Genomic DNA, 25,872 nt, shown 5'->3' with positions numbered 1-25,872 from the left:
AAAACAGTCATTTTGGTCCATTTTATCAAATATAATCCCCAAACTGATCAGTATAAAATTATATTTATATATATTAGATAAATAACACAATTATAGATTCCTATCCCTTCGTTTAATAATTGCAACGTTTCAATTCACATACAGGAATCTTTATCAAGCACAAAATAATAATGATATTCACATACAGGAATCTTTATCAAGCACAAAATAATAATGATATTCACATACAGGAATCTTTATCAAGCACAAAATAATAATGATATTCACATACAGGAATCTTTATCAAGCACAAAATAATAATGATATTCACATACAGGAATCTTTATCAAGCACAAAATAATAATGATATTCACATACAGGAATCTTTATCAAGCACAAAATAATAACCAATAATCATTATTATTTTGTGTTTGATTAAGATTCCTGTATGTGAATTGAAACGTTGCAAAAATTATAAGAAGGAGTAGTATATCCATATAAGTGTTCTTATTTATTTAATGTTCTATCTACTTCTAAATGTCATTTACAGATTATATATATTTTGACGAGGTTGGTAAAAGTTTATTTGAGCTCCTGCCAAAATCTCATATCATCTTTTTTACGTCTGATATCGCGAAATTATCGCAAAGGTATACTGGTATAGGAAAAATGCCATATCGTATCGTCCGGTTTTTTTCTCATATCGATTTTTTTTTTCGATAATATCGTCTTATCGCGTAACTTTAGCTATCCCTCCTGACTTTATCAGACGACTAACTTTTTTGTGCGTCGGAGAGTATTCGCCTGGATTGAAGCTCACGCGCTACTAATGTGAATGATATTGGATTTGCAGTGGTTTTCAATTTGCATTGTAAAGTTGACAGCCCAGTTTTTATATCTCACCTGACTTTGTGCAACTTTGATAACCGAAAACAATACGTTTGCCATTTGTTGTATAGGTTTCGTTGACTTATCAATCTGTTAAAAACATTTCAATCCAATCATTTATATTATGTTGTTTTTTATTTTATTTTTCTCATTAGTTGATTTCTTGCAACTGGATATTAATAATTACTTTACCAAAAGACACAGCGTTGACAGTTTTTCAATATAAATCTTGATACAACAAAAAAAAATGTATAACAAAATAATATTGCAAAATAATAGAAGTCAAGAGAAAATAGACAATGCCCAGATACGCCGACACTCGTGGTTGGTAAAACGAAAAGTTTGCGTTTTCATTTGATAAAATATTTGGACCGATTGAGGGTCTTAAGACGCCTAAGAACATTCTGATTAAATCGCTCAAATCATTGGAGTTTTCATTTGGTTCTTGATTCGATTCGATTGTCATTTGCTATACATAGTCATTATCTCCAAAACTTTTATGGGACTATTTTGAAATGAAAGTGTATCTAGCTTTTTGTTTTTCTCTTGCAGCACCATTCTTGGCATCAAAGAGGTTTATATTGGCAGTACTGTGTTTCTTTTGTTGCTTATTGATCCAAGCCTCTAGATTTAATCTCAGTATAGCGATTGTATCAATGGTAGATCACAGTCAAGATGTAGTAAATATAACTCATACTAGGGCACTGAATGTCAATACTCACGAATGTTCCAACTTAGTAGAGGAGAGAGATTCGGTAAATTAACTACATATAACATTCAATATTTAATGTCCAGTTTTTTCAAGATGTTGTTTACACGACATATTGGATGTTTCTGTCTAAGATACTCCAATATGATCGATTATTTCAAAAATCTAAAATATACTTAATTTCATCAAGGGAAAGTTACAACCATTTTCCATTTCTTCAGATTCAAATACCATAACTATATTTCAAAGTGAATGAAAAATGATCAAATTTATAGAAGTATCTTAAAACCGAAGAAATATAAACCCGAAGAAAAAGGAGCGAGATGATCATTTTTGTGATTAAATGTTTATCCAAGATTTTCATTTCAGAAAGGGGAATTCGACTGGGACAAACAATTACAGGGCTTAATACTCGGAGCCTTCTTTTGGGGGTATTGTGTTCTACAGTCATCTTCCGGTTGGATATGTGAAAGATATGGTGTCAAACGAGTCCTTTCGGTAGCTTGCTCTATTACAACTATCATATGTTTAGTCAGTCCAATTTGTGCCAGAACAAGTCCTTATTTATTTATCTGCCTACGAATCGCTCTAGGACTTTTCCAGGTAATATGTTTATCATTCTGTTGTTCAGTGGTCGGGTCAATGAAGCATACAAAGACGTTTCATCCTTCTTTATCGGAAGTTAACAGTTGTACAAAAATAGATATACAATAGATCAAAGTAAGGAAACTTGAAGGAATTATTATTGAAGTCAATACCAATATCGACAAGTAATTGAAGGCAAGGAATACGTCTTTTATGCCGTAACATTAAAATGGCATGACTGTTAACTCAGAAGCAAATTTGAACACTTTGTAGCAAAAAAATCAAGAGGTCTGTCCCTACAATGTTATCATTCCACTAGTCTCAATCGGTTTTTGTTGACCTGAAATAAAATAAAATGAAGCGAGTTTAGTCTTTTATTTTTGTTTGAAATTTTTTCAGTGTCCTATATATCCGTCATTACAAGTGGTATTAACCAACTGGATTCCACCAAGTGAAAAAAGTCGAATTTTTGGTTTTACTTTCTCAGGTCAGACATTGTGGTGTTTTACCATTAAAGATGGATTTTTAGGACGTATTAGCCAGTTTTCGTCTTGTTCTCCGTCCGAATGTTGGAGACGTTTAATAAGTCTCTTTCCCCAATTCAACTCTAAATGCGTTTGGTTAACCTGGGAAATGTAAACCAAATTTTTTGAAACCTGTAGTTATGCATCAAAATGCGGCAAAAAAATATTAGTGTTTTTTTTTTTATCCCTGGGTAATTTTTGTAACTCTTATTTATTAATTGTTCCAAAGATTTAGGTCCTCATGTGGTTTTCTCTTTATTTTCGTAAATGACATTTGTTAAAATTACTCACATGCGCGAACACGTGCACAATAAAAGCATATCCATAATAATTTTAAAGCTTTTTTCATGATACAAATCTGAAATACTACTCACTTTGTAATATCTGTGATGGGAAGCAGGTAAACATTTCCTTTTGTTTTTTTTCTTTGTATGATCTAGGCTCTGCGCTCGGAGTGGCCGCTATGTTCCCCTTTGGTGGATTTCTATGTAAATACGGATTTGATGGCGGTTGGCCATCTGTATTTTATGTTATTGGTACGTAAATGACTGATAAAACTACTTGAGCTGTTTTTATATTTTAATTGAGCCAAAATATAATTGTGACTCTTTACAACATGTTTGAATAACTGAATGGTGGGTTTTCAGAATTAGGATATAAAATATTGTTTATAGTATCCGTATGTATATCGTGGACGCAATACAAACTTTTGGTTTCCTTTTCAAACGTCCGTGGCTTCTGAATTTTTATTATTACTGAAACTGAAACTTGACGACTTGATTACAATTAATACCATTTGTCATGTCTCAAAATCCTCTGATGAATATCTTTAACATTTCTTAATTTATTGAGCAATCTTGTCTGCCTTCAAAACTAGATCTTTTCCAAATCTTTTGACAATTGCCTTTTATATTATTCACCATATGAATTACTTACTTCGATTTATTATTAGGAATCTGCACATTTGTTTGGACAGTTGCATGGTATTTTTTTGCTTCTAACTCTCCTCAAGAGCATCCGACGATAACAGAAGCTGAACTGAAATACATTCAATTATCACTTGGTCTAGCCAACAAGAAAAATAAAAAGGTAGGTAGAGTTGAAAGATGTCAATTTATGACATATGCACTATTGGATAAGGTCAAGCTTAATTTTGGATGTAGTAATCTAAAATCAAATGTTAAGACACAACTCCAACCTTTTCTACCTTGAAGAGCATAGAATTATTAAAGATACTTTTTAAAGGTGAAATGGCTGTAAAAGGAGTTAATAAGATTAAATTATAATGAAATGGTTATAATTTTCTTAAAAACTCGTGAAATTGAGGGAAACGTTCTTTACTTAGCTTCAGAAAATGGTTATACCCTGGAAATCTATAATGACATCGACAGCAACCTGGGCTATAATAGTGACACATTTTTTGATGAACTATGGACATTATATGCTTGTTACTCAATTACCTACATATATGAAAGAGGTTTTGAAATTTGACATTCAATCGGTAAGTCTAAAATATTTATTCATTTTTATATTTTGAATTCTTAAAATGCTTAGATCATAGTTAGATCAAAAGAAACACATATTGTTATGTTTTAAGTCGAAAATCCAATTTAATTGTATTCTAACTTTCGAACGAATCATTCTATTTTTCCTTTCATTTCAGAATGGGATTTTCTCAATGCTACCGTTTTTAAGTTTATGGATCGTCTGGATGTTTGGTGGTGTTATCTCGGATTTTATGACAGCCAACCAGATATTGTCTGTTGTTAATACACGCAAACTTATGACAGCAGTGGGTAAATTTGATAAAATGCTTTTATACGGACAAATGTGGACGTATATTGCCGTTGCCCGTCTGATCGTCCACCATAGTTTTTGTCGAATTTTTATGAAATTTCTTGCATAGGATTATATACACAAGATCTGGGACAAGTGGGAAATTACGTATGGTTCGGAACATATTGACAGAGTTTCGAATGCAGGCAACAGTTAGTGTGCTGGGCAAAAATCGTTTCTTCGGATCCATAACCTTTGGCCTTTCCATAGTAATATCAATTGGCATTTGTCATTTAAATTCAGTTACTTTAAACCTTACAAATACGATTCAATTTTCTCGTGCTTTACAACGTTCCTTAAGCATTGGTGCACGATGTTTATCATATCTTACAGTTGTTTCCTCAGTCTCATATTCTCATCATTAGAGAACAATAACCTCCCTTGGTAGACCATACGTCGTCATTCAAATTATACAATCAAGAATCTCGTTGGGAGTAGTGATTGAAAATGGCGGCATTCATTGAATCATTGGAAACGGTTGTAGTTTCGCTTCAACCCCTTTCTCGATGCGCGATCGGTTTTAAATTTGACAGAACGGTTTTAACACGTGTCCTTAATATAAAAAGCAAATAAAAACTTTAACTCTTCCTTTCATCTTAAATTATTTTGAAAGGTTTCATGTGGGATTACCGGTAATGGCGAAATGGGAGGAGACATAACTCATTTGTGTAAACGTACTTGCTTTGTCAAATTTCTAATTCATGAGTCATTTCGAATAAATGTGGATATTTAGAGGTGTAAAGATTGTAGAAGATTTAAAAAAAAACAATTTTCTATATACTAACGTATCTCTTTGGCACTTTATGACTATTTTCCAACCGTGAACTTTGAGATATAGTTATTAGCAAGTAAATTTGGTACTAAAGTCTTGCATCTTCTAGTGATATCTTGCTAGAAGGAGTCTTTTTGGTCGAGAAGTAAATTTTCTACTAACCAATATCACAGACGAAAACATAAGATTGTGAAAGCAACGGTAAGATGTACACTGTTGCTAAAGGAACATGATATTGAACCAGCTCTAGATTCAATATATCACCGTCCGATTCTACCAACACACTCATATCTAAATGAAATGAGTGGAGTTTTACGTCCTATTGTAGACTAGCCTGTAGCACACAGGGCCTCGGTTTATTATCCCATCCGAACTACTAGACGCTTTTTGCATATCAGCCTCTCTTACCTGCATCACTGACAAGTGGGAACCGGGTTGAAAAATCCGAGGGTATTAACTCGACATAATCCGGGAATGAACCTTGGAACTTCAGGTTAGCGAGCAGGCGTCTAACTCACTGAGCAACCGCGGCGCCCACACTCATATCTAGAGCATCTTGTTCTTATTTTAAAGGTGCGATTGGTACTGCAGTGTTTTTAATAGGCTTAAGTTATATTGGATGTGATCAGCAAATTATCGCAGTTGCACTCGTAACAATTGCCGTTGCTGTAGAAGGATTTAGTTTGAGTGGATTTTTCATCAACCCTACTGATATTGCTCCAGCATATGCTGGTACAATTTTAGGCATATCAAATTCTTTGGCAACTTTGCCCGGAGTCATAGCACCATACGTAGTCGGAGTTCTCACACCTCATGTAAGTTATTTCTGTATTAATGTAGGACTATTCGAGTACCAATTCATGGTCAAAAAGGAATTTAGTCTCGAGGCATGTACCTGTCGACAAATTTCCAACAATGACTTGGACTGACTCCGAGCATTATGGAACCTTGCTTATGATGAATAACGTTATTCAGAATCTCAACTAATAACAATTAAAACTCATTTTATTAGCAATTATCATAAACAACTTTTTACTATCAAAATAATAACAATTTACTTAAAATTTAGTAATATTATCTACCAAAATCAAGTTCGGTAAAATAAATTCAACATAAGTGAACTTGCGTGAAGTCTAAAACCGCGGTTTTGACCTTGGGTTACTCTTATTAAACGCACTTTTACTCTATATCGTGATAACCCTTCATCTACTATAATTGAAATGAGGAATAAAACAAAACTTGATGCAGGCTATACAGTTAACAGAGGTCATGATCCTGTAGAAAAGCACCGCCAAAATAGATGAGCTTATCTCTTGTTGCAAAATAACACTACTTTTAAATATCTGATGGCAATGCCACGAGCCGTTGATTCCGCACTTAATAGCAGACAAACCGATATTCCCGTTATTGAAGCCTATTTACATCTCCCGAAACTACTAATAAGCTAGCGCCTCACATGTTGGGTATAGGTTAGCAGCTATCCATAGGATCTTTATACATATATTTTGTTCCGATGAGCCCAATTGATCAATCTCTCGACCAATCAAAATTAATGGAATTCTGCTATCTGAAGTGTTATTCTTATTTAACAAGGATTTTTCTGTATTTAATTTTAGGGGACAAGAGATGAATGGCAAGTATCATTTTACATTGCTGGTGGTATTTTTATTTCGGCAGCTGTATTTTATATTATTTTCGCTGAAGGTGAAATTCAGAAATGGGGTTATCCTCTGAGAATAGAAGAAGAAATTCCTTTATCTGACTTGCCATATAAAAAACCAGAAACGCTTAGAAAGGACCTTAACGCTTGAGTCCTGAATTAGAATTGTTTAAAATGTCATATGGTCATAAAGTCGCACACACGTGTATCAAATTATCCGCTGTAGAATTTATCTTTCGTGTTGAATATAGAAAGACATATCAAAGAAAAGTCTTAATCGAGTAATCGAATGATACGTGCAATTGCCATTTGAATTGGAAAATATGAGACCAAATCGCAAAGTGTATGTACACTTGTAACGTTTTTAACTAGAAAGATGGTTCATGTCAAAAGAGTCGTGTGGAAGACGATAATCATAATTGAACATGCATTTCTATGAAGCATCCTAATTCAAATCTTATACTGAGAAAGATTCCTTTGGCCTCACACGAAAAAAAAGATGAGTGAAAACAAAATCAAACGTACAATACAACCAACTCGCTGCATTTACAACTTCCATGATACAAGAAAGGGGCTATTACAGTCAAGGTATAAGACGAAGTTTGTAATAGCTTGACATGGTAAAGATGAGCATAGTTATGAGAACACAAGTCGGGCTAAATATAGTGAATATTTATTTTCAAGTTGAAATTCTTGCATCTACTTCAATGTAGAGTTCACTGCCACACCTGCCGCTATACCTACTAAGGGTGCTCCTGCACCTGCAAACGGGATCGCTACTACGGTAGCTCCGATACCTGCAGCAGTTGAGATGGCTGATTTAAAAATGTTTTTGACAATATTCGAACTGTTGTTGTCAGTTGATGATCTACTCGGTCGAGTCTCTCTTAACCGGTTCTCCTGTAAAAGAAAATTGTTATATTATTCAGCCATGGATTATATAGGATAATATGTGGTTTAAATGTTATCTAAGATGCAAAAAGCAGATATTATAGTACGTAAAGACTAAAACTACATATTATGCGATATCGGCTGGTGATTGACCAAAAGAATGTAAATCTTCAACTAATCAGGATATAATCGCTCGCAGAGTAACGGGAATACTGAAAGGGATTGTAAAGATGTTTTTATAAAATTTTATCTGATAATATCAAACTACACAATTGCCATTCTAAATCAAACGCTATGTTGAAGTGGAATTTTAAGAACCACTCCTTGAAGATTGGAATGGTGCAAAATTGATGCTTTCAGTGTCCGCGATACACATACATAATTTAGAAAACATCTTTACAATCCCTAAAATGATGTAAATTGCAATGCACTATATCAGAATAATCAGTATTTATAATAATATAATAATATATAAAATTATATCGCACCATCCATTTCTATGACTTATCAAATAATAGAATATAAAAAAAATCGTTCGCTCGTACCTTTTTTTTCAAGCAAGGACAGAAAATATTTTTGGTATGGCCTAAATGGTAAAATTTTCAACCACATTTACCATTTGACGCTAAAATACTTGCCTATTTCCAGAACAAGAAATGGTTTGAACAATAATTAACATTTAATTGACTACTTAAAGTCGTTTATCAGCCTCGTTTTCAGGCAGTTGAACATAATTTAAATTAAGAAGCTAGGGCAATGCAGTGTGGCGTTTTTAAGCCCATCTCACCAGTCTCCAAAATAAAATTCAGCCTGCAAGAGTTCCAAGTACATACCTTATTTGAAGGACCTGAAAATGTACAGAATCATTACATTATTTTTCATCTGCAACAAGAATTTTACATGGGATTTCCTTTCCAATATTCATCTGATATCATACCAGAGCATAATATCATATTTTTTTTTCATCAACCAACATCAGGACTTTATTCAAATATCTAGTATTTTCCAATTTTATTATTTTATAATGGTGTAGATCTCATAATTACAAGTCTTTTTCAAAATTTTATCATATCTCTTTAAGATTTTGAGCTTACATGCCTCAATGTTTTATTGCGTTCTTATTGCGTTCGTTAGCGATGCCTCAATGTTATTATTTTTCCCTGTTCATTAAGATAGCAGGACTTTCTCTTGGAACATGTTACCAAGAAACCCTTTTACATCTCACGGTTTATATTACCCTACTGAACCCCGTGCCGAAAGTAGTTTAATATGTCACTTGAACATACAGAAAACATACAATGAATAAATTTTTGGAGTGTCAAAATCTCTGAAATAAAAATTCAAAAAGAACTTGTAAGGCACCGTTCTAGTGCCGGAACCCCAAAGACTATGTAAAGAGTAGTCAGCATATTATGTCTCAGTCTTATGTATATGGGTTGAGAACTTTACTCACTGTCTTTGCTGATAATTTCTATACTCTGATTATGTCTTAGAATGAAGTATGCCCATAAATCAACACTGGTATCAACACAAAACAACAGCTTCTCTTCTTGGTTGTTTATTGAATATAGCACATAACCTGGGAAAATAAAAATACAAATAACCGGTTAGAAACTAAAAACGGTTATAACAGAAAATATTAAAATGCTTAAATCAACTGAAGCTCATTGAAGTATCATGACTGAACTGTATTCAGTGTTAAACTTCTGCCACGTTATCACAAAACTGTATGTCAACAATTGCTTAATAAAAAAAATTGGATGTTTCTCAACTACCAAATCTTAAGATGCAATATGATGTTTTTTCAAATAAATTCAGGTAGATCAAGTGTATTCATAGAAGTAAATGGATTATTTTAGAAATCTGTGAACTATGATTAAAATTGTTTTGATATAAAGCCTTTTATATGCCTTGCAAAATTGGGCAGTGAAAGGGAGTTGAGGTTTACGTTTACCTTCATTTGTATAACGTACACGTGCTTTAAGATGTGTCTGGGATGTTTTATAGAGAAGTTTATCGATAAGCCAGTATTCTTCTCTGTCTGTTAAAAATCTACTATCATTAGGCAGTTCTTTAATATTCAAGTCTTCAGGGTTACATACTGTCAAACCAAGTTTTAAACCATCACATTCACGGCCAGTGTTTATCTGCAGATCTATTTGCTCTCCAGGATATATATTTCGAGATGTAAAAACATAGGTATCTTGAGGATTACTTCGGCATCGCTCTGCTGATGTCCAAAGATGGTTAAGTGAAATATTTCCTCCGCATTTTTTATGAAATTTGATAGGTTTTAATTCTAATTGGTCTGGACGAGGTGTTGATATTGGCCGAGATGCGCTTGGTGTGGAGTTGACAGCAGATGGTTGACATTCGGTTTCTTTATTATGAAAGGTCGTATTTCCTGCAATAAAGACGTGGTCTGATCATTGACTAACACGGCATGTATGTTTTTATTTAAATCCAAATTTACTATATAAATTAGTTGCTTCTCATTATTTCGCGAATCCTTTGGATTTCGGGTTTCGATCTGCGTTTCGAATTGAAGGTATTTGGTTTGTTTATTCTATGCCTAGTGAAGTAACTAAAACTGAAGAAATATGTGCATCTCAACATGTGTTTGAATTGCCATGCATGACAATCCAACGGAGACGTTCTTTGAAATTTAGTATATGAACTGGTAAGCAAGTGACAAATTCTTTGAGGGATTCAAATATAAAGGAGATAGTTCCCACCTAAGACTTTAATTTCTTGTACTGATCCATTTAATCTAAAGTGAGCCCAAACTGGGCAGGAAACATCAACTGCCATTAAAAATATTTCTGTCTCGTTATTTATTGAATAAAAAACATCACCTGATAAATGAAAGAGAAAAGGTAACATAAATTTATTTATTTATTTGTACTTATTGTTTGTAGATTTTATGACATCATCAATATCTTCTTTGAGAGCAATTTAGAATCCTAAGAGACCATTAGGAAAAGTCAATTGAATCTTCAGTCGCCAGCCATGACTACTAGTTGATATACCACATGAGATAACAGACCGATAGTGAGGAAATTAACATAACGTATTCATTATTCCTTTGTGAAGATATTTTGATTACGTGAAAGTGTAAGAATGTGTTTCTGTCAGCAATTTGGACAATATTGTTTTACCTGGATCATCCAAGCAACAAAGGGGGAAATATAGATTTGGCTGCAACTAGATATCGAATATCTATTTGCAGACGCTCAGAGCTGAAAGATCGTTTGCCACTTCGTCCCAAAATAAAATTAAATGTTTAGGCTTTTTTTATATCTAATTTAGACTTGAATGACTTTAAATAAGAACATTTGGATAAAAAGTGTGGTAGAACAGAGAACATTTGGATAAAAAAAAAGGCTTCTTGTTGAGGGTATTTAGACAGAAGGTGAATTCTTTATGAGAACATTTGAATAGTATATGAACACATTTGTACAGAAGATAAATTATTTTTGGGAGCGTATGAGTACACATTACCTTCATTACGGAGGTACAACCGTAATATATCTCCTTTCGTCAACTTTTTGCAAAAGTTTTCTTTTATTACCCAATACTCTTCTCTTTCCGTTAAAAATCTGCTATCATCTGGTAGTTCATTTATAATGAGATTTGCTGGGTTACATGTAGTTAAACCAAATGATAAGCTATCAGACATCCTTGATTCTATTTGCACCACCACCTCTATTGCCTCTTCACATGATAATGGTCTTGAGCTAAAAACATCTATACTTTCATCTTTATGACCATTTCGTGTGGCTGTCATCTGATCAGGGGATAGGTTAATGTTTCTTCCATGGTTTGAATGAAATTTTAATGGCGGTGGTGCTCTATTGGTGATGTGATCAACTTTAAAGCAATAAAAGAAAAATGGCTAGAGGTGTGAATAAGCAAGATACAAATTCTGGTGCGGGAAACATTTTGTACCATTACAATATTCAATCAGACGTTTGTGGTTCTTTTAATTCTACTAAAACTAAGTGTTTTATGACGTCAGGTCTTACATGATACAAGCAAATTTGTGACGTCATAAAACACTTAGTTTTAGTGGAATTGCAGGAAACACAGACGTCTGATTGAAAAGCAGAATGGTGCAATTTGATGCTACCAGTGTCCCCGATAAGCACAAAAGCTTAGAAATCCTATTTAGAATCCCTTTAAATGGTGTCACATTCCATATAAGGGTCGACCCCAAGTTTCAAACATGAACGTAGAACTTTCCCAAACTTATGGCATTCATAACAAAGACACTCAAAAGCTTTTTCTAGCAGCATCGTTTTTACCTTTTCCCAGATCCCCATTTAAAACAACATTGTCGCCCACTTTGATATCAATATTTCTTTTATGACCTGAAATAAAAAAGAGAATGTTAATGTCTTTTAAAACTGAAAATCCATATACAGTATATTTTGAGGTCAAGTTTACAACCACGTTCTATGTAAAGGCTTAAATATCCAACCAACTGCGAACATACAGAAGCTGCCTCAGCAAAAAGCCAATGATATTGTTTCAAAAACATTATTTGTTATGGACAAATGACGGAAGATTAAATCATATGTAGGATAGTTCAAAGTATTAGAAAATATTAGAACTAGGAGTTCGGGCATTACACCCGAAATAGGTCAAGATCATACTTTCGTATTTCGCAACCCGATTTGTGCAACCTTTTTTTTTATTTTGTCCCGTCCGAAAAACTAGACACTTTCATCACGTCAACACCTATCAGTGATGCATCTCAGGGGATGACATGGTGAAAGTGTCTAGTTTTTCTTGCAATAATTAGCTAGTTAAAAGACTAACTTGATTTGAAGATATTATTGGAGTCACTCATTTCAAACTGGGAATTAGCACCGATCTCAACTTTTACATTGTCTTCAGATGATGCTGAAAGTAAATGATACATAAGTTATACAAATATGTCAATACATTAATACCTTTATGTGCCATTAAACTTCGGAAATATACTACGCGTTATAGTCCAAAAAGTACATCAAATAAAAGCACAGGTAAAAGGGCCTACCTTCATATCCACGGGTATTTCCAATGTGATCTGCTTCGTAATTCTGATCTGAAATAAGACCAAAAAAAATAGATAGATAGTTCTAGCATTATGAACTGGAAATCTGAAAATGGTTGAATCCGATTTAATTAACGGGATTCCTCTGTTTAGGACTACGCTGGTTTTGCCATGGACGGTCACTTTTAATGTGAGAATGATTTAACAGACTTATTGACACCCGCATCAAAATCGGCTTCAAACCTTTTGTTATATAGGGAAGAACTATAATAATGATATATAAATATACATAATTATAATATTTTTACCTTGAGAGATTGGAAACACTGCAGATCCAGATCATGCAGTGATAATAGTTTAAAGACATTACCAATGTATAAAACTTCATAAAAACATTGTATTCTGATAACTAACGTGGCGTAAAAATAATTTGGGTATATTATTACAAACAGTTTTATTTTCATGTACTTACTTCTTTCAATTCTATTGTTTTCGCGAACTTGTTTATAAGTTGCGTTCTCTTTCATTTTAACCGAAATCTTTTCGCCTGAAAAGAAAATTACCCTTTGTCCATACATATATGATACACAATCTATTTAAGTGTAAACGGACATGATATGTGATACGAAAAGTAGCTATGGATTATGTAAGTCGTTATTTGAGGGAGCTAATTAATAGTACTAACGTTACATAATGTAAATGTGTACACTTTAAACCTTTTTGAATTAGGAAAAAGGCAAGGTATTATTCTAGCAAGACCTCCCTATTTTTCTTTATCAGTTCATGCCCCAATCGAACGCGTAACATTAAAATTACATATATTCTTCATTTCTAGGTAGCATCCATCTATCTGTGACTATAAATGAGATATCACTAACCACATAAGATTAAAACTATCAAAAAGTCTGACATACCAGAAGAGCAGCTAGGAGTGTGTCCTGTATTTGAAGCACCGTCTATGATTAAAGAAAATACCACAACAGATTTTGTTAAATCATAACATCATACAATGTAAAAAAAAATCATTATAGCATTATAGCAATCCATCGTCTTATTTCCCCACCACAATATATCCAATGCCAGGATTTTCCAGACAATAATTCGGACAATAATCCTTGAAGACAAGGACATTTAGGACATTGAGGGAACATTTCTGAGTCTATGTATAGTATAGAGCATCGAATTAGTGATTTTCATCAAAAGTTGGTAACATTTTTTCTTGTGATGTGGCCTTTATGTGAATAATTATACATTGGCAAGCTTTCAGACAGATACAACAGTCCAACAGTGGCGGCTACAAAACTTTGGAATGGGAGGTTCGACTCTGGTCTGAAGGAATTATGAATCCTGGTAAAAACAAAATAAATTTAACAGTAGATTTTGTACAGTTACACATTATCAACATAACTTACTGCATTTTATAACGTTGCCTCTATCTCCCTTTTCAAACTTGGCATAGGCACTTAAATCGACATTCATTTGGAGACCTTGATCTACAACTGAAACATTAATGATACAACCTGTCATGTTATGGGTTCGTCATGTAGTGTTCTATGGTTGAAATGTCAGGATACCGGACAGTGTATAATTCATTTTAGTCTTCAGATCATTTACTTCTATAACTTTTAGAGAATTCCCTCAGGACTGTACCAAAGCCGGAATCTTTTTTACAAAATACTACCGCCGGCGAAAATTTCCTGGAGTGACTACGCTTACTCTATACTGTTTACATTTATTTTACCTAGATGAATATCAGTGGCGGAGCCAGGTTTACGTCCGAAGAGGGGCGAAATATCTGACATCGTCCGAATTTCTAACCTACTTAGAGATTTCTGCCGGAAAAAATTGCTTTCGGGGCTGCGAGGGGGGGAGGCTGCCCCTCTGCACCTGCTTTGGCTCCGCCACTGAAGAATAAATACTTACTACTAGCTTCGCCATTCTCTTGTGACATTCTATCAGAATCTCTTTCATGTTCCACAAATTGGTCATTTTCTTTGAGCACTAAAATACACTTACATAACATTAAAGAGACCTATATTTATATTTTGTTTCTTATTTTCTAAACGTATTTTATCGGAATTTAAGACTTTATTTTTTTGCAACACTAACATGTAAATTATAACAGTCGACCATATTAAGACTATGAAAGCTGAACATTATTATAAACCGAAATTTAGATACACCAACATAAAATATAACCCACAAAAATATGTATAGCTGAAATCGAGAATAATCAACAGGTTTTCAGACTAAAAAATTGTAGCATTCACTTACATCTTTTACACTCTCTAATGATTCGACTCCTCCCACTTGCACTTTTAACTCCAAGCGTTTTCAAATCATTGTCAGATAAATAGATCACATCCTCGAATCCTATCTGTAAGAAAATAACACAATCAGTAACAAGGGTTTGTATGGGCCATATATTAGGTATTAAATGGAAAGCTAAATGCTAACATGGTACGGTAAATTTGGGAAACTAAGTTAAATATAGAACATAAAGGAATAGACGAGTACTGATGGCTCCTGCTCTACACCCGATATGATCTGTCATTTCCCATATGCCATGGTACGATGTCTGTAAGTACGAAACAGCTTCACTAAAACGTCTTAAACACGTCTCATACATCTCTGTAAGTCAAAATGCATTGAAGATGAGTTCAACATAGGTTCAAAACAACTTATATTCCGTGGTTGAGATGTGATCTCGTCGTATATGATAGCTGATACAAAACTTATTCATAAACGAACGCCAATAAATTCGCCAAACGTTTACATAAGCCGGTCATGACTTTTAGGGGACAGGGTGTATCACAATAGTTTGTATCCACTTTTTATAAGTTATAAAAACGTTCTATATGTTGGTAAATATTGCGTTATGTATACGTGCAATTCTTACGCCAAAAATAAAATAAAAACCACTGCGTATGTCAACATTCTAAAGAAATTGGCTTGTGCAAGCAAAATCGCCACGGTGTGGCAGGGCCTTGATCATTTATTAACCATTAACATGAAAACTTACACCTTCAGCCCTGAAGTTATCTGCCACTTCTTCCGTATATAAATCCCCAAAAATTTTTTTGAACTCTGAAACAAACCACAGAATTTATGTTTAGACAGATTTTTTGTTACATGTCTTGTACAGATATCATCCATTTGTTAGTAGCGCAGATATGGCAGATTGACATAAAACGATGAATTAATGTTTTGATCATAAGTATATAGATGAAGAAAACCCACATATATAGGATGAAAGAAAATTTTTTAATGAATCTATTTTTAACTGATACGAACTCAATGTGGTGTGATGTGAAAGTAAAATTGAAATACAAAAATATTGTCGCAAACTGAATAAAAACCAAGAAAAACTCTGATCGAGTTGCTTCCCTTGTACATATTAGTAAGTAGATCATGAAAGAAAAGCATCGACTGTTGGAAATAAAAAAACAGTAAGCTAATGAGCTTTTTTTCTTAGACCCTTAATAGATGCTACAGTAAAAATTTGACACTGCTCTAAAAGCTAAGGACAGACTGGGCGAATTTTATTCGCCGGTACTTTGACCAAACTAATCGCTGCCGAATTCATTCGGCCGACATAGTGGACGCACTGGACGAATGACTGATTTGGTAACTCGTCTGCAAATTAAATTAAGCATGCGCACGACACTGCGAGGGGGGGGGGGGGGGCTGCCCCATTGCACTTGCTTTGGCTCCGCCACTGATGAATATATACTTACTACTAGCTTCGCCATTCTCTTGTGACATTCTATCAGAATCTCTTTCATGTTCCACAAATTGGTCATTTTCTTTGAGCACTAAAATACACTTACATAACATTAAACAGACCTATATTTACATTTTGTTTCGTATTTTCTAAACGTATTTTATCGGTATTTACGTCATTATCTGCGAATTTAAAAAATTTTTTTGCAACACTAACATGTAAATTATAACATTGTCGAAAACTTAATAAAAACCAAGAAAAACTCTGATCGAGTTGCTTCCCTTGTACATATTAGTAAGTAGATCATGAAAGAAAAGCATCGACAGTTGGAAAAAAAACAGTAGGCTAATGAGCTTTTTTTCTTAGACCCTAGTTAGATGCTACAATAAAAACTTGACACTGCTATAAAAGCTAAGGACAGGCTGGGCGAATTTTATTCGCCGGTACTTTGACCGAACTAACCGCACACAGTGGACGCACTGAACGAATGACTGAGATGGTAACTCGCCTGCAAATTAAATTAAGCATGCGCACAACGCTTAGTCACTTGATAAAAATATGGTGGAGTCCAGAAAGAAACGAAAAGTGGCTGTTGCATATCGTATAAGTTGGGCTTTGACTCCTATAATATAGTTAATTCTTCTTTCTTTTATTCACTCCAATTCACTGGAAGTAGCCATTTTATTTGTCATGTGACGCTTCAGGCCTCTGTGATTGTTTCAGTTACAAGAAAGTTCGCGATAGACTTCGGCCGAGTGGACACACTTGCGGCACGATTTAATGGCGATGCATATTCAGGCGAATAATATCAAACACGCTTGATGTTGGCGAATGGCTTCGGCCGATGATCGGGCGAATTTCGTGGCACTGGACACACTAGGCGTAGTTCGCTGGCGATCGACTCGTCCAAACCATTCGCCCAGTTTGTGCGAAGATTAAAAAATTGGAAAATTTCAAGTTACTTACCTCTGGTATTGCCATTTTTCATCCTATCAAAAATCCCCTCATGGTCTATTAGATCATATTCATATTGCATTTTTCGCATTACTAAAATATAAATTGCAATAGTTGAATACTCGCCATCTTGTAAATACTTTATTTTTCAAGTTCAAATAATGTTCAATTGCAGTGAGAAGTTGCCTTACTGCTTTCAAGTTCCAAATGAAAGATTAGACTATCGTCATTTCAACGAATAATACCAATATGATTTATCTAATGGTAAGAGAAATTGGGATTAAACCCTGAAATGTGCTGAAATCGAACTCTATCTGCTAGTAAAGAAACTATAAAGACGAAATGTTTGTTAGATCTGAAAATAGTAGTTTTCACTTACATCTTTTACATTCTATAATGATTCGACACCTCTCACTAGCACTTTCAATTCCAATCGTTTTCAAATCATTGTCAGATAAATAGATCACATCCTCGAAGCCTAACTGTAAGATACACAATCGGGTGAGGAATGGGTACTGATAAATGCATTGTAGTCATTTATTTTTCTAAAGCAAAATTCTTGCACGTATGATAAATTGAGGGACGTATTTTAATCTTAGTGCACATGCATACGATACATAGACTGGTTTAAATTGATAATAAACCACATACAAAGGATCATAAATTTTTGATATCATAACATCATCCAACCGCGACAATAAAATATTTTTGATCTTATATTATTAAGCATTTGCCTTTTTATCTAACATAAACCAAACTTACACCCTCGGCCGTTAATTCATCTGTCAACTTGACTGTATCTAATTCTCCAAAAATCCTTTTTATGTCTGAAATAAAACACAGAGTAAAATACACTGACTGTAATATTACTATATATGATATAAATAGATGTTACGCTACAAATAAATTTGTTTTTCTTTGTACAGATATCATCGATTTGTAAGCCGTGCAGATCAGGAAGAAATTAAATAATATTTCTTTATTTACCTCTATACGTTCTTTTATCATTAATGTCTGGTTTTGATATACCAATCCCTTATGAAAAGAAAAAAAAACCTTAAGCTATTTTAATACCTTAAGCGTATTTTTTCCCGTCGAATTAAGATCGCCAGCGAATTTTTACGCCCGATCAGGAAGGGGCACGCGTGGCGAATATCGTTCGGCTGAATTCTGCCGTCGATAACGTGGCAATCAATGTAACGTGTAACAATGATGCATATACAGGCATTCTGAAGTTCAACTGCTATCAACACAAAGTCCGATTGGTCTAAGAAATATCGATCGCTCGAAGCCGGACACGGGCACCTGAGCGAATTACATCACCAGCGTAAATAACTGGCCGAACATTTTTTATGCCGGCGATTCGTACAGACGTAAAGAATTGTCGTCGACATGAGTGGGCACACTTGTAAGCAATTTTAAAATTCGTCTCGATCGGCCAATTATATACGCTCGTCTGCCCACTGCATAAGTAGGCAAATATATTTTCTTCAGTCGAAATTACGTAGATACAATGTCGATATTCAATTGGTATTCACGTAATGGATTCATAAGTATACTCCTTATAATGACGTTGCATTGATTTGTACGTTTATATAACATAAATACAATTTCACCTGAGAAATTTCATCTTAAATTGTCAAAAATAAAAATTTTCGATAAGAAAATTACGTAATACTAATATGTCTACTGTTTTAACAATATAAATTCATTCTCATCATTTATTTTGTGAAGGTAATATTTCAAATCACAAATCGGTAAAATTTGACCTCATCAAGTAACTTGGTACTATTGTATGTTTTGTGATTGAACTGCAAAGTCCTATGTGACAATATCAACGATTAATTGAATTAGAAGTTAAAAAAAATGGCTTATAATATATAAGATTTGTTCAAATTGATGAGGATTACCTTGGTAACATTTTTGCTTCAGTTTACATTTATCTTTAATTCTGTATCCTCCATATTTCTCATAAAGTTCATCAGGTAATTGTCTCAGATCTTCAACACTCAGCTACAAAGATTGTCAATGGTAGAAGTAGTAATGGTTTGATTATTAAATGTGGCCCTTTTGTTTGAGTACCTAATTAAAGGGCATTCTGTTTTTTGCTCAAATTTATGGCATTTATACACCAAAATGTAGAGAAATTTGGATTTAAGCAATAAAGCTTAATATAGAGAAATATCTAAAGATTTCTGCTAGAATATCAGTTTTGAGGCCCAACACCAAAACTAGCATAAACTGCTTACTTAACAATAAGTACACTCCGTTTTTTAATCACCCCTTTTAAAACAAATTCAGTTTGATCAAGTAGATACATAGATGTAAAAATCATACTTAAAGATGGGTTTTCATAATTTTTTAGAGTCGAATTAAGCAAACTATTTGATTAATTGGTGTTGATAATGAATTATCATGTATTCGTAATAATATCGTTATGTTCTTATTGCATATAATTACGAATTTTAAATATCCATGTATTTACAGACAGTCTGCATAAACAAAAACATAGGACTTTTTGACCTTTCTTGATCGGTCACTCATTGGAATTCTGCTGGTATTCTCTTCTAAATTAGCTAATTATGAATTAATTATGGACATGTGAGACAAACTGGTATTTTTCCATGTCATTAGAACACCTCTACCTTCCATTCATATAAGTATTAGCATTTTAATTTTCATTAATGAAAATAAGGGTACCCATCTTCAAGAACTATTTTCAGGTATGAATTACGACGTTTTTCTTAATGTAAATTTTGCACACTATCCCTTTAATACATTATATTATTTCAATCATTTTTTATTTACTAGTCAATTATTTTTCAAATATTTATGACTGGTTTATAACTTACATCTTTCAATGCAGCATGCTGCGGGCTCAATTCGTCTAAATTCCTAGTAATATCCATCAATTATCGCATTGATTGCTACAATAACAACAAAACATATAACATTGCATTCTATACATTTTTTAAATATGTCTTGAAAAAAAAACTGAGGTATATTCGGTATTTAATACGTTTATTTGTAAATTTACTCTTTTGTTGGTCTTAATACAAAGCTAGAGAAGAAAATAGTCCTGTTTCGATTTAAAATTGAGTGTAATGTGAATATAAAGGAAGGAAGTTTTTAAATTTCGTTATGTATGTATACACACTACAACACATTTCATGTTTTCAAAACAAACACAATTCATCTTCATCTTCAATTCAAGAGAATCAATTTCCAGGAAATGTGGTTTTCACGTTATGAATCTCTCATTAATATCGAAAATGAAACTGGCTACTTATATCGGTTGACCAAGAAAAAACGATAAACACTTTATATTCTAGGATTATTCATAAAAGAATCAAAGCTAAGACCATGATATTTCTACCTCATAATTATACATATTTTCGACATTTTTACACCAAATTACAATTCCATAGATTGAATCACTGTGGAATAGTGGTCATTTCAAAATTCCTTGTCAAAAAATATAATACTTAAAGTTTTAACTGTACTTTCACATATAGAATTCGCATTGTCTTCTCAATTTTGAAATTCTGGTTATCTAATTCACAACATGAATGGTTTCAATCCAATCCAATGGTAAACTATGTGTTTCTCTAGCAGGTAAAATTTTTGTTGAAGCTTGAGGAACTGGAGGGGAAAAATAAAAGAGAAATGGGTTGACATACCACTTGACAAACCTGGATAGGGGATAATTTGCCACGGAGAGGGTCTTTAATGGCAGTTTTTCCTGAAATCTGCGTCCAATTTGTTCAATTAAAGAAGTGAAATTGCAAAGATCCCTTTCGGCATTATATTTTTGACAAGGAATTTTCAAAAAGACGGGTATTTAAAAGTCATTTAACCTATAAAGCTGTTTTTTGATGTCTTATATCCTGATAAATATAAGATCTAAATATTATGATCATAGATTTGATACTTTATGAATAGTCTCGAATTGAAAAGTGTTCGTGAGTCACCCGATAAATTCGTTTTATAACGTTTATAAGCACCCGACTAGGCACGAAAACCTATGTATACAAAACTGATACTGCGTATTTTATTGAAAAAACATCGAGGACACTTGTTAATAAATCAATATAAGTATTATTAAGTATTAATTAAAATAAAAAAATGTCTAAACGTTGTTAACCTATAATTCTGAAATTTACCTTACCTTTGCATTATGCTCTTATGGTTTTATGCTCACAACAGATTTCATGAAACCAAATGTTACCTAAATATTATACATATCCAGTGGTTTGTTTATTTCAATACCAACTTTAACACTGCTCTAGTGAATACAAATAATTTTCTGCATAAGTACGTAATAATACGTGACAGTATTGATTATAACGAATGTAGTCCGTGCTATTTCAAGAAATTTCCCTTCTTACACCCATTTTACATTAGTTTAACTTCATTCCCAATTACAACTAATGTTTGATGTAGATTTGGAATTTGATGTCCGAAATTGGATTATCTCGCAAATTATTTTGGACAATAATAATAACTGCGGGAGGATATTTCTAAAAATAGTCAATCTGTGAGCTGTCAATGTTAAGCGGATGTTGACAACTCGTAATGGTCTACTTTCAAGTGTAATACTTTTGAATTTTTGACAAAAAAAGGTTTTGGTCGGGCTTATATATATCTGAAGCTGTCCAACGATATTTTCCCAAAATTTTATAGAAGGTTGAATTTCATGACTGAACATGTTAAAGCAATTGAATTAGAGATGAGTTCTTTGTGGATTATTGCTATATCGAGTTCTTTCCCTTGTACATACATGTATTAGTAATAGTGCTTTGATCATGAAATAGACACATCCTAATTAAGTTTTCAAAGATAAGCATCATTGCAAAATGATGCAAAGTATAGGTCTTTTATCATAAAGCTCAAAGTGATAATCTTACTTCTGGTTCTTCTGCAGCTACGTTTATACACGGCTGAAATCTTAGATAATGGCGTCATTATATTTAATATGTGACCCGGCAGAACAAACTAAGTCACAGTGACCCATATCAAAATTCAAACTTAGGGGTCATAGCTTGATCAAATACAGCAGTGCTTCTTAACCCCAGTGAGTTCTTCTAAAGCTATTCCCCAAAATAATTCAGTCATGTTGAAATGACATCGATTTCAGTCGTAGATCATCTTGTTCAATTATCGTCCAATGCCTCCCATTTTCTCCCAGCTCTGATGATTTAAAAAATTCCCTTGTGCGTTTTTGCAATTGGAATGCAGTCAATGGCGTATATCTGACCATAAAATTTAAATATTATTCTGCTGTAACTACCAAAAATCGTGTTAGGTATGTATCCCATGGCTTCCTTATAACCACATTTTCCAAGGGAGGAGGCTTCCCTTTCTATCTAAAAAAAATGAAAGGAAAAGCTGAAAGGGACGCTTACGGTTGAAAACAAAATATTTTCCCAATATCCAGTTCAAGAGCGAGAGTGGGTGTTTGTTGATATTTGTACTAATTAAATTATATAGATGCTGGATTGTTGAACTCGCCAGTAGCTTTTATGTTTTTAGGATCAAATGTAACGTAAAAAAATCATAGTTTTGATAGTTCTATATAAGAATATATCATTAAAACATCGCCCAGTACATGTAACTAGTCACAATCGTCGACAAGCTAGGCTGGCTAGTATATACATTCAGTTCAATATAGCATGACAATATATCTTAAAATAGACTCAATAAACCAGTCTACACTCGATTTCTTTTCATATACCTTGTCTTGTTTATCATACGGTAGATATATAGCTATCTAGTTTACACTAGACAGTGAGTAATATCCTAAAAATAGAAATTGATTCACACATTAACCAGTCTATTGCCTTATTTGGCCATGTCTGTTATCAATCATCAAGCCATATAAGGCAATATCATGTCTTGTTGCTGACGTCAACCCCCAGATAGCTGATATCTCACAAGATAGGAATGTGTATTTAGGTATAAATACTGGCCTGTCTAGCTAGACAGGTATTACAAGACAAGTATCGATAGACTCGAGAGAAGTAACTTTTAAAGTTTCCTATACAAGTAAGTTGCTATGTATTTTAACATTTATTTAATGATATACTAGTTAATTTCATGTAACTGATTTTAATAACGCTGCGAACTCTATATCGAAGTAAATTGAGCGACTGTTGGTAGATAATATCTAGTCGGTGTAGGCCAAGTTTGGTGTTTCGCTACTTGAATTTTAAATGTTTTATCTTAATGTTCGTTGAGACGGAGGTGTATCATTTATATATAAGTATACGGGCGAATCTGTTGCACCATATCATAAAAGAAAAATCAATTTCAAATTTCAATTTGACTTTCTGTCATTTCTAAATATATAGACCATTACGCCGCGAATAGACGAGGTGAGGTGTACGGTGCGGGATAATTGATACAGAAGATAATTGAAGAAATGAGTACGTGGTGTACGGGTTCGAGCACGGTGCGGACACGGCTCGCTTTTTCTACTATATTCTTCTTTATCGATAATTCCGCAACGCACATTGCTTCGGACACCGTACCTCGTCTATTCGTGACTTTATGCTGCATAGTCTTCAGCATGTTCAGACATTCTGACATTGTTTAGCTTTATATAAGTTCGGATAAGTCTGAAGCATTAGTTGGTACTATATTTTGACAGTTTAATCGCCATGCAGGCTGCGATATATGACCTGTTTTAATTTCCCGATTTTAATCTTTTAACATAAACTGAAGCAGAATGTACGATTATTTCATAAAATAATTTCAGATCAATTAAACCCAAACTTCAGAATGGCAGTTGTTATTGATATTTTACCTACAAGCTATCTTGTTGGGCTTCCTGGTGAGAAAGTTCCCAAAAAAGTTTTAAAGGTTTGTTCTGTACTTATCTAACATTAAGATAAGTTTGTTCAGTCTTAGATTTGAAATCGATATCGTTCTAACTCTATATATCTAGTAAGGTTAATTTGGTTAGTTAGGATAGTGTATACTTGATCATTCTTAACTAGTTAAAGGGAGACAAGAACGTCATGTTGGCTTATCAAAAACAGAGACGTTGTCCATAATGTACTGCAAACACAATAAGCCAAAAGTTCGATGTTTACTGTTTGCTAATAGAGACAATCGGTTGCCAAGCACGATATGCCCATATTAAACATATTTTCAGTGTATCAAGGGCTGTAACTTAGGAAATATTCGTCGAATCTTCAAACGTAGATGTAAACCCACAAACAACCAAATTTTATCATATCAACGTATCAGAAATCATATCAAATTATATAATTATATGCATTTTATTGCCCAGTTTGGTAATTTTGACCAATCGAAACAAAGAAATGCATGCAAACACCCACGACATGCTCAAGCGTTGTTATATTGTAAGCAATGACAAAACCTTCTTGGCATTAATAAAGTGGATAATTATATAAACAGGAGTTTTTTAGAACCCTGTATTAAAATCACGTCCGATATCACCATGAATTGTAAGTAAAGGGAATATGTTAATTTTTCAGGAAGAAAATGAAACAGGTATTGCTGCTTTCAAGAAGATATTTTTTTCCGTTCTCAAAGTAAATATTAAAGGCAAATCGGTTTTACTTAGCAACTCATTAGATACCCCCGAAGAGGACACAGAACAGTTAAAACAGGTAATTTTATATGATTATAAATATGGATTTATGAAATTGGTTATAAAAACACTAACTACATATGGATTAGGAACATATAGAAATGATTTTTTTTAGCTACTGCTGAAAGTAAATAGATCCAGTTGGAAAGTTAATTGTATTTGCGATCCTATTGCAATATCTTGTGAATAAATATTCATTGAGTAAATGCCAAGTAACAACATTGATGTTTACTTTCTAGATGCTGTTTGAGGACTTTGACGTGGGGTCTCTTTATGTGGCCAATCAGTCCGTTCTGTCTCTATATGCTACTGGACACCAAGAGGGATTAGTTATTCGATCTTCAGAAACTCAAACGATTATAGCTCCAGTTGTTGATGGTAAGGATTTGATTTAAAACTCACACTGGACTATGCCGTATAGAACGGAATCATATGAAATCAATACTATGATTTTTTTAAAATTTAGCTTGAGCGTAGAAGACTCCATGGTACTAATTTAAATGACCAAGGTTTCCAAAAGATGTACAAACCATTCAAAGTATTTAACTAAGCATTATGTTAAACTGTAAAAGCGTCCAAATTGAGATGATATTTTAACTATAGAATTTATTTTTTAAGGTTATGTCGTAAAGAGTGATGTTATGATTCTCAATAATATGGGTAACCAGAATTTACTGAAATCGCTTAAAGGTTT

The 25,872-nt window shown here is 33.5% G+C and overlaps 2 protein-coding genes across 2 annotated transcripts; one reads left to right on the top strand and one right to left on the bottom strand.

Annotated features, from left to right (window-relative positions):
- Positions 1 to 1,382: 1,382 nt before the first annotated feature.
- On the top strand, positions 1,383 to 7,104 carry LOTGIDRAFT_107712 (hypothetical protein; the record flags this gene model as incomplete). Its single annotated transcript, XM_009065630.1, has 9 exons — positions 1,383 to 1,604; positions 1,946 to 2,179; positions 2,561 to 2,648; positions 3,126 to 3,221; positions 3,638 to 3,774; positions 4,037 to 4,186; positions 4,349 to 4,481; positions 5,867 to 6,108; positions 6,910 to 7,104. 9 exons carry the CDS (start codon positions 1,383 to 1,385, stop codon positions 7,102 to 7,104), a joined length of 1,497 nt encoding a protein of 498 aa, XP_009063878.1.
- Positions 7,105 to 7,652: 548 nt separating this feature from the next.
- LOTGIDRAFT_155128 (hypothetical protein) lies at positions 7,653 to 21,736 on the bottom strand (the record flags this gene model as incomplete). The annotated part of the gene is made up of 22 exons (XM_009065629.1): positions 7,653 to 7,853; positions 8,678 to 8,691; positions 9,298 to 9,423; positions 9,799 to 10,248; positions 10,580 to 10,699; positions 11,346 to 11,714; positions 12,149 to 12,214; positions 12,666 to 12,749; positions 12,886 to 12,933; positions 13,355 to 13,429; positions 14,295 to 14,381; positions 14,806 to 14,883; positions 15,157 to 15,259; positions 15,905 to 15,969; positions 16,620 to 16,697; positions 17,573 to 17,653; positions 17,940 to 18,042; positions 18,323 to 18,387; positions 18,548 to 18,595; positions 19,471 to 19,573; positions 20,413 to 20,455; positions 21,729 to 21,736. The coding sequence occupies 22 exons, from the start codon at positions 21,734 to 21,736 to the stop codon at positions 7,653 to 7,655; spliced, it is 2,415 nt and encodes an 804-aa protein (XP_009063877.1).
- Between the last annotated feature and the right edge of the window lie 4,136 nt (positions 21,737 to 25,872).

Source organism: Lottia gigantea (assembly GCF_000327385.1).
Source record: "Lottia gigantea unplaced genomic scaffold LOTGIsca_7, whole genome shotgun sequence".
Taxonomy (NCBI): domain Eukaryota; kingdom Metazoa; phylum Mollusca; class Gastropoda; family Lottiidae; genus Lottia; species Lottia gigantea.
The sequence above is the reverse complement of the archived record's forward strand: the minus strand, read 5'-3'. Positions and strand labels throughout refer to the sequence as shown.